This window comes from Girardinichthys multiradiatus, chromosome 13 (assembly GCF_021462225.1).
Source record: "Girardinichthys multiradiatus isolate DD_20200921_A chromosome 13, DD_fGirMul_XY1, whole genome shotgun sequence".
Classification (NCBI taxonomy): Eukaryota; Metazoa; Chordata; class Actinopteri; order Cyprinodontiformes; family Goodeidae; genus Girardinichthys; species Girardinichthys multiradiatus.
This window is the reverse complement of record NC_061806.1, coordinates 39,994,574-40,004,928: the sequence shown is the minus strand read 5'-3', so window position 1 is coordinate 40,004,928 and position 10,355 is coordinate 39,994,574. Positions and strand designations below refer to the sequence as shown.

The 10,355-nt window shown below is 38.2% G+C and overlaps 1 protein-coding gene across 1 annotated transcript; it reads right to left on the bottom strand.

Annotated features, from left to right (window-relative positions):
* Positions 1-1,938: 1,938 nt before the first annotated feature.
* si:ch211-153f2.3 lies at positions 1,939-3,584 on the bottom strand. The gene is made up of 2 exons (XM_047383638.1): positions 3,116-3,584; positions 1,939-2,297 (listed from the first exon to the last, which is right to left on the bottom strand). Exons 1-2 carry the CDS (start codon positions 3,467-3,469, stop codon positions 2,175-2,177), a joined length of 477 nt encoding a protein of 158 aa, XP_047239594.1. The 5' UTR covers positions 3,470-3,584; the 3' UTR covers positions 1,939-2,174.
* Between the last annotated feature and the right edge of the window lie 6,771 nt (positions 3,585-10,355).

The following is a 10,355-nucleotide window of genomic DNA, read 5'->3' as shown; positions in this document are numbered from 1 at the left end:
ATATTTTCCCTACAACTTGCTAAGGGGACTGATTAATTGTTAGTCATATGAGTCAAATTCAATCTCTTAACTCTACAATAACCTCTACCTCTGCAATAACTCACGTAAACTAGTTCTTTTGTAATAAATCTAACTAATTTAATTGCATCTTTAAAAGCTCAAAATTGATACGAAATCCCTGATGAGTGGACATAAAGTTCTGACCTGCCCTGTAGATACCATTGTGGCTTAAAACACAACTTTTCAGACCAGATTTTGTTATTATTTTTGAAATGTTTAGGGAAACTCCTCCCTTTGCTGCTTTGCAGAGTTTTGGCTTCAGATTTTAGCCGACTTTTGTCAGCCAGCTTTTTGTTTTGCTTTAGCAGAATAAAATCTGCTCGCAAAAACCGATGCCAACATAAACTTGAGAGGATTTTTTGTTGGTATGAGCAAGCAAGAACATAATACAAAGCACATTTTTAAACAAAAAGTATAATGTTAAAGAAATAGCTTAAAGTAGCACTATAAACATTTACTATCATGTTTGCAAACTCCTAATTAAAGGTTTTATTTCAGTGCAGTTATCTTGAATTGTAGCATGACAACTGAACAGAGCATCTGATTGAGAACCCACAGCCCTTGCGGCTCCTTTGTCATGTTTTCCAAGACATGACTGAAACACCACAGAGAGATCCCACCTGAAACTGGCCTTAAAGGCAGTCCTTTTATTTTAGTTGTCAACATTCAGTTACACGTAGATGTTACCACTGGTCCTGGGTTTGAAACCTGGCCAGGTCAGTTTGCATGTGTGGGTTCTCTTAGGGTACCCCGGCTTCCTCTCACAGTCCAGAAATATGCATCTTAGGTTATATGATCTCTCAAGATTGCTTTCTTATATCAGTGTGTGTGTGTGTGCATGGTTGTTTATCATGAGTGTCTCTGTGTTGCCTTGTGAAGGACAGGTAACCTGTCCTGGGTGTACCAATGACCGCTAGATAAAGGCACCAGCCCCCTTGTGACCGTGCTTAAGTAAGTGGGTTTAGACAATGGATGAATGGACATTCAGTTAGTTGCATTTTGCCATTTATCCACTGGGGGTCAGTATAGGGATCCCTACAGAAAGGCACTTGTGCCCTCACTTGTAAGAATAGAAAGAGTAACTTAGGTAAGGGAGTCTGGGGGCAGATTTTAGCAACATAAAATAGTTTTTTTCATGTAAACATCTTGAGGCTGGTTATTTAATGTACCATGATGTCAATGTTTTTCTTATATACTGTAATTTATTATTTTAATTTTAATTTCTCCCCGGTTTAATACAGTATGTTTGCATGAAATATATCTGAATTGGAAAAGAGTAGGAAATTATTCTACATATAAATATTATTATCATTAGCTAAACATCTTTTTGTGAGATGATCTCTAACATACTTTTCTACCTAAAAACATTTTTTGGCAGAGCTGTTTTGCTCTGATTTTATTTGCTTGATAAACCAACCACAGCCCTACCCTACAATGACTGATGGACGGCTGATGGACGGTGTGAAGGCTGGGTTGTCTGTCTTGTAGAGCGAGAAGTCTTCTGAATTTAATTTTTTTTCAGTATGCGGACAATTGAATCAATGCATTGTCTCCTTTCCACTTCACAATTATGTGCGACTTATTGCTGGTCTACCACAGAACATCTCAATAAATTGCTTGTAACTTTATTTGTCAGGTGATAAAATGTGAAAGAAGTTCAAGGACCATGAATGTTCTTATAGTATGACTCTGTCCATGACTTTTATTGTTATTCATTATTCTTGTCTGTGACTGAATCTAGAACTGCCGCCAGTTTGCTAATACCACATACAGAAAAACGTAAATAAACTGAATTTGCTTGAAGGAAGGAAGGTGTGGATGAATTTAATCTCTCCTCTGATTGAGGAAGTCGGCCCAATAAAGATGCTGACACAAAGATGCTGGACAATTATTTATTGTTCCTCAACCTTACATTCATTAAACTTTGTTATATGCTTTCCAGAATCTAGACAGCTCTCTTCAGAACAACGCTGCAAAGTGCAAAACATTTTTAGGTGTTTTATTTTACCATGTTACTGTCCATGCAGCAAGGCTACCAGCGTCTACTTGCTCCATGTAATCCCTTTGTCAGTTTTAAGTCCTTCCCAGATAAGAAGCAGCCTTGTGGGGTCCGCTCACTGCTGATCGTCCCCTTGCACTTCCAACCCCCCAAAACTCTCCCTCCTCAGTCTTTGGATCTCTGTGTTGAGCCCCAGCAGCGTCTGAGCCAGCTGGAGGTCCTGAGTTCGCATTTCCAGCTGCATGACAACAGGGAAAGGTCAGAATTTATCCAGGCCCAAAGTTGTCACTATTAAATGCATTAATAAGTGGCTAATTAAATAGTTATTAATGCAACAATTTCAATTCAACTGAAAATACGCATAATAAATAAATAAATAAAAGTTTTTAAAGAGGAAAGGATTTGTTGAGCTCAATTATGTCTTTTGAAAGAGCAGGTGAGCCATAAATAAATCATATTTTTATAAAATACTTAATAAATATCAATATTATTTTAGTGATTCAAGCCTAGATGAATTAAATGAAACACTCATATTCAATAACTTAATAGAAAAATACAATTAAAACATGAACTAAATTATTAAATATTTCTAGGTTTTTAAGCATACAATGATTTAAAGTTTGAATCATTTTTAAAATTAATATTTTTAATTTAATAAATCTTTTAAACATGTAAAAATATTGATAAATATGTTGACTTCTTAAATGAGCTCGTTTATTTTTTTATTTAAATTATGACAAAATAATTTGTTAAATAATTATATAAATGATCATTCAAAAAAACTTTGATAAATGCATTAATAGACACATCTTAATAATGACGATGCATTTATTTATAGAATGTATTGATGACATTTAGATTTAAATGATCTCTCATATAAATATTTGTTTAAATTATTTAGTGATCATTTCATTTTTTATTTCATAAATATGAGAAAATTATTTATTTCAATTTGTATTAAACATATAATAAAAGATGTTAAAGTGTTTATTTGAAACTTTCTGGACAAGATGAAGTTGAATCTGTTGCACGCTGAATGAAAATATTAAAGCTCACCAGTTCGGATCTCAGCCAGGTTATAGCTCCATCTATCTTCGCCCGCCTCAGCTCCTCATTCGCCTGGTGACTCCTCCCGATGCTGATCGACTTGGAGCTGCAGGCAGACTCCTGCAGATCTCTGGGCTCTGTGGTCACCCTGAAGGCATGAATCAGTTTGTTCTTGACGTTCTCCAGAACCAAGGTGGACAACGTGTCCTCACTGTGACTGTCCCGGTCCATGCTTGGCTTGGTACCTCCCAGTACACTTTCTCTAACAAAGTAAAATCTGCTCCTCTTCCTCAGCGCTCCTGCTGGAGTTTGTGTGGGTCTCTCCCTTTGCCTTCCTGGTGGTAAAATGGCTTGTTTTGTCATTGTTACTATGGAGAAACACCCTTCTCCTTGCACCTCCCTCCTCCTCCTTTTGGTAACCCTAATAAGAATGGTGGAAGATCTTGAACAAAGACTATTGTTGCCTCCAAAAAGAACTGAAAAGACCCCCCCAACCACTGCCACCCCCACCTTTTTCCTTCCCAGCAAATCCAGCCCACTTGCAACCCCGGTGAGAGAAATGTGCAGCGATAGAGCTCTCTTTAAGCTGAAAAGCCTGTGTGTAAACCTGTGTGTCTGCAGAAAATCAATCACCCCCTCCTCGCCTTTCCCCATGGACTTCTTTTTGCTGCATCTCCCTAAATAAGACCTGCTCGTCAGATTATAGCAGACGAACAGGTTGAGCAAGCAGCAAACACAGCCTCAGTGTCAGCTGATTCAGAGGCACAAAGACCGTCCTGCAGTGAAATATAACCAGGCCTTTTGTCCTGAAGTCTAATCCATTCCCCTCTGAGTCTGTGGGATGGCTTCTGGCAACAGTGAGCAGACTTTTTCCCCTTCCTGACTTCTGTATAGAGATGAGACAGGCCTCCAGTGTGTCCAGCAGCAAAAAAAGAATATAAGAAACACAAAAGATGTGGTATGTGGGCAGCTTTTATTCTTCAATCGTACAGTAATGTGCAAAGACAGATGGATGACAGCGAAAGATGGAGGAGCAGTGCTGCTTGTCAGGGCTCAAGATGTGAGCTATGGCTCTATTTGTGTTGAGTTCTGTGAAGCGTGAGAAGATGTTGGAGGGAGCGGGGTCATCGGTTTTAAAGGTCAAGGCGACACAATGACAGCAGCAAAAGAGCCGCGAGTGACAGTGACTGAACCTCAGGTGCCAAATGAAGAGAAGCGTCTCTTTTCCCAGGAAATTATGTTCCTGTATTCTCTTCATTGTTCCTGTTAGGCAAAGGTCAGTGTGAGATTCTCATGGTCAGACAACATCCAGCAAATATTACACTTATAAATGTCTCAGATGATCACATGAGACAAAGACAACCTTAGAAAATACAAATATGTTTTTTTTTTTTACAAATGATGATTTAATTTGTTAGGGGAAAAAGCCATTCAAACTAACCTGAGTTTAGTTTAATAGCTGGTTGTGACACCCTTAGGAGCAGCAAGTGCCATCAAGAGGAAATTTGCAGAACTGTTTTATTTCAGTCACAATGTTTTTGACCATTTAAGTTCATGCCAGAGCATCCCAATCAGATATAAGTCCAGACTTTGACTAGACCTCTCCAGTACTTTTTTCCTTTGCCATTAAGAGGTGGATGTGCTGGTGTGCTCAGGGTCGTTGTGCTCGAGTTTAAGGTCGAAAAGGAGATGGTTGGACATTCTCTTTCTCTTTTGGGATTTTCTCTTAAAGAACAGAGTCCATAATTCCATCAATTATCAAACTCCTGAAAAAGCAAAGCGGCCTCAGACCATCACACAATCCCACCATCATGTCTGACGCCAGATGTAAAGGGGCACCTTCTAAAAAGGTTCACTTTTTCTCAACAGTCCACAAATTTTCCCAGAAGTCTGGAGACAAGATCTAGTTTTCTTTGTGTTGAGCAGTTGTTTAGGCCACAAAACTCTTCCATGGATGCAGTTTGTTCCCCTTCTCTTTCTTATAGCTAAATCATAAAAACCAGTCTTACTGAGGCAAACAAGGCTTGCAAAGATTTTGATGTGGTTTGGATTATTTTGAGATCTCCTGGATGAGTCGCCAATCTGCTCTTTGAACAGTTTGGGTAGACAAGATTGATATATATCAATGACTTTATTTCTTATCATTCCTGTCATTTCTTTAGACTGGGACATGATTTGTTGCTGGTTTTTTAACCTTTAAACCTACTTCCTGCTGACAGACAGGTCCCATTTAGATCCTTTTTGATTCTACAGGTCAGACCATGATCTGGCCTGGATGTGGCTGGTGAAATTAAACCAAAAATGTGGTCCATCACATTTAATGCTAAATTTATCAAAAGGACAGTCATATATTCAAAGTGGGACAGATTGGTTTGGAGAGCTTTTTCTCTTAATAAATGAAATCATTGGTTAAAAGCTGCTGTTTGAATTTACTCTGGCTATCTTTGTTTGACATTAATAGTGTGACAAAAAAATAAAAACAGAAATCTGCAAGGGGGGGAAATACTTTTTACAGCTACACATGCTGTGCATGGTGTAGAAACATTCAGCAAAAACTGGACACAGGACCTGAAAGATGCACCATCACTCATTTGACCCTGCAGGCCAAGCATTCAGCTTTCAAACTGCTATTTTCAGTATTTTTCATAAAATCAACTAAAGAAATTAGAACAAACTTTGCTAAACAAAACCAGCAATGATCCCATTTCAAATTGACTGTTATGTGTACAAATCTGGTTCATCTTTTATTAATAGGAGCATCTTTATGCTCGAATGAGTTATAGGTCAAAGTGAAGATGGTTTAACAAACATTAAATATTCCTTTGAACATACTACTGGACTGAAAAAGTGGCAAAGCAGCAAAAGTCAAAGGAAAAGCTGTGAGAGGCCATGAGAGAGCCTGAAGAATGATGGATTCTGATCAATTTAAAGATTGTCTACATCATTGGAAGCAAAATATATTATAATGCCAAAAGTATTTAGTCATCTGCTTCCAAACACAAACTTCAGTGACATCAATTTTTAATCCAAAGGGATTCATATGTCAGCCTACCCTCTGCAACTATAACTGTTTCAACTCTTCCAGGATTTCCACAGTATAAGTCAGTGTTTTGGGGAATTTTTCACCATTATTCCAGAAGTGCATTTGTGAGGTCAGATCCTGATGAGATGCTCGCAGTCTCCGCTAAAATTCATCCTAAAGTTGTCCTGTTGAGCCAAGTTAAGTTCTTCCTCACCGAACCCGCTCATTCTGTGTCATGTCTTTATGGACCTTCCTTCGTGCACTGTTCTATGATCATGCTGGAAGAGGAAAGCCCCAACCCCAAACTGTTCCCACTATGTCGGGAGCATAAAATTAAGCAAATGTGGCGAAAAGGAAAACCAAACCTACCTACCAATGTACCACAGTCAGCGGATGCAACAGAAGTAGCTAAAGAAATGTTCTGCTGAGTGAATGTTTGTGTTGTTACAAGTTGAAGATAGCATATGGTCTGTAGCTTCTGAAAGTGTTGTTTCACTTATTTTACAGTGGAGTTGGATGCTATGAACCAGAGGCTAACTTCTGCGTTGTGGTTTCCACCTGAAACGACTGTGATCTGATGTTAAAACAGCCTTGATTGAGTTTACCTGCAGAACAGTTGTTTGACAGCATTTCCTCCTTTGACTAGGCCAAGGAGAGGCCATATCAGGTTGAAAATAAATTAATATATTTTTAAAAACTCATAAATATATTTTTACTCCATATCCGGCCTGTTATTATTTATAGTTTGCATCCTCTTGTTGCCCAAAAAAGCCAAAGGTTTTTATTATTTTAACTTTTAATTAATGTGGAGTTGTTAGGTGTGAGAAGAATGAGAGTCTCTGATTAGTTTGTCATTTAACTTCCTTTATTTGTTCCTTTTCCATAGAAATAAGTGCTACTGGAAAAAATAAGAACACTGTATCCCTGTTTTGAATGACTGGGGTAAGATAAAGCTTTTCACCTTCTTTCTTAGCTATTGTTACCTTAAATATGTTTCACAACATAATCTGATTGTTGAGTTCTTAGTGTTAACAGAACAGCACAACAACGCTTTGAATGAAAGAGTAAAGAAGAGCCGTAATAAATCCATAATCTTAGCTAAATAATGTCATGTTGAACACATCCAGTAGTCTGTCTGCTGAAGCTGCATGTTCTGCATGTTCTGTTCTGTCCTGGACAGACGCACTGAGGAAGTTCTTTCTACATCTGTCCACACATAAAAGTTGCTAAACCTTTAAACTCTTCTAAACCTCCATGCAGACAGAAAACAATGTGAACTATATGTTCCATGGACAGCTCTAAACAGGGGCCAATTCCCCATGTAGAACTGGTCCTGGCCCCAGTTATGGCACCTGTACTGAGGACATAATACTAAATCAATACCTTATGATGACATGCGCTGACATAGAAATGTAACGTTTACAGCTTAACTTTAACAATGAATAAAAAATGAAGGTGTTGCACTTTCAGCTTCATCCGTATTGAGATAGGATCCCAGTTCTCATCTGCTAGATCAGGGGTCTGCTAGCTGAAGCTTTAATTAAATTATTAAATATTACTCTAGTTTTTGTTTCATTATTTTGTTCCGTGCCCCCCCCCCCCCGGTAAATTTGGTCTAGAACCGAATTGAAGTTTTACCACATATTTGACCTTCTCCAAAGGACACCATTTTAGAAAACCAACAGTATCTAAAATAAAATGTTAAATTAAATGTTAAAACCTTTTATGTTAAAGTTGTGAACTAAAATATGGTTGATAGTAAATACAGTTTACACAGGAACACAGACTGCAAACATTAATACCTATTCATGTTTTCTGTCATCATAATGAAATCTTTAATGCATACAACCGTTGAGCCCCCTCCTCCTTACTAGACCGTTTGGGCTGAGGAGAAGGGGGGGACACCAAACCACGATCTCACCGAGGGAACCAAAATGGCTAGGGCCGGCTCTGGTTGAAGGGGTCGGGTCTAACTCCCGAAATACAGCCACACAACATATTCTGCCTCCTAACTCCACACTTGACAGCTGACTGTGAAATATTTAGTAGTGCGGAAATTTCCCACCTGGACTTATTACGCAGGTTGCATCCAATCATGGTACCACAATTGAACTCAGTGAGCTCCTGAAAGCGACCCATTCTTACACAAGTATTGTTAGAACCACCCTGCATGTCTGGGTGCTCGATTTCATAGGAAATAGAGTGTTTAAAGAAACAAAGGATTATTCAGGACCATTGTATGGTATTGTGTAAAAAGTCAAAATCCTAAAATTGTTACCTCAGTTTAGGCAAAAAAGCATATTTCCAATTATTTCGCACAATTATGTTGTAATAAATCTTACTAAAATAAATAATATAAAAACATAATACAAACAATTCATACCTAAAAGCTTCATAGAACAAATAAAAACATAAAATTGACTCTGTCAAGTCAAAAAATGATTATTCTAACAAGGTACAGCTTTTTAGTGACAATAATCTGTGCAAACATTTTTATTGTAGGATTTTTTCCCCCCAGTGTTATATGGTTGTTTGTAATCTTAAAATAGAAATATTGCAAATTCTAAATGTTTAGTTATAAAAATTATTTATATTTACACCATAACCCAGCTGGACGGGTGGTCATTTCACATTTTCAAAATAGCAAAAGTTTCCGAATATGTTTCAGCACGTTTCTGTGTGAGAACTATTAAGTATCTTAAAATCAAACTGCTTATTGAAACATAACCTCTCTTGTCCACTTCCCAATGCAGAAAGATCGATTTAACGATATTTGAGGAAAAGTAAATCGTTTAGATAATTTTTTTGGTAATTTTGCCGATTAGCTTATTAAAAGCGATAATAAAAACGCTTGTCGCGGCTTCCATTGTTTTCTGCATGATGCTTTGCTGCCCTCTAGTTGTAAATGTTTCCACTTTCATGTTATAGTGAGTAAACATGCAGTTGTTTCCAACATATTAACATAATTAACCCGTTTATAAGCAATATAAGGTGGCAACGATTAATGTGTGGTTCTTGGCTTATAAAATGCTGGACTGGATTTGATTTATAATAATCTAGGAACTTTGCTGTCAAGATGAATTTACCCTCTTGTTAAATCATAAATAAATAATGATTAACCACATTTGTTTGGTTGAGTTTTACAAGTTAAGGTGTCACATTATTGTCAGATGTTTAAAAAAAAGTTGCTTAAAACAGAACCTATCCAACAGCATGAAGTAGGCCAAAAAAATATACAACTAATAATGTCCCAATCTAAAAAGGTTTAAGAACAGATGAGAAACAAGTGAATGACATCAGTCTGGAAAGGGTTCAAAGACATTTGAACTTCTAAGGCTCTGGGACAACAGTGGAGTTGCCAGCTTACCAAACATACTCCAAGAGCACACTGACGACTAATCCAGGAGGTCACAAAAGAACCCAGAACATCATCTAGAGAACTTCAGGGTTCTGCACCGGGGTCTAGATGAAGACTGGAAGGAGGATATTTCTAATGGAACCTCACCTCCAGCTAATACTGGAGGTGAGGTTCCAAGATGGATTAGTGAGCAGCAGTGTGCCTAGCATCCAGGAGGACGGAGGAGCAGCGGTCCAAGGAGGTGGAGGAACACCAGCCACCGAGGTAGGAACCCGCCACAGGCTGCAGAAACAGGATCCTGGAAGCAAGGAGACAAATTGATGATCAGAGATTGAAATTCCTAATGAAGAGGTCAGCAAGACCTCACTATGTGAGCAAGCAATCTGGTGTCTCTCCTCTTAAGCACCTCCTGATTAGCTCAAGGAGCTGCAGCTGCAGAGCCTGCTAGTCGCACCCTGCTGGAGAGATGAGAGAGAACAACAAAGAAACACAACACAAACTTATACAATGACCAGAGATTGTAACAATCTCACATCTGCCAAAACACATCTTAGATCCCCAAGACCTTGGGAAAACATTATTTGGACTAATAAGGCAGAGGTGGATCCTTTAGGAAATGTGGATCCTCTTACATCTGGTTTAAAACTAACAGCATTTCATCATAGCGACAATCAAACGTGGTGGTAGTAGAGTGATGGTGTGGGGCTGTTTTGCTTCATCAGTACCTGAATGACTTATTGTAATTGATAGAACCATAATTTCTGCTCTCTACTAGGAAATCCTGAAGGACATTGTCTGGTCATTAGTTTGTAACTTTGAACTGAAGCACACCTGGGATATGCAGCAGGAAAATGTTCCAAAGCACATAG

What these genes read in the sequence shown, in the direction of transcription:
- si:ch211-153f2.3 (XM_047383638.1), bottom strand. Translation starts at nt 3,469, where the DNA reads ATGACAAAACAAGCCATTTTACCACCAGGAAGGCAAAGGGAGAGACCC. An exon ending in CCTGGCTGAGATCCGAACTG is followed by an intron (nt 2,298 to 3,115) that starts GTGAGCTTTAAT and finishes GTTGTCATGCAG; the next exon opens with CTGGAAATGCGAACTCAGGA.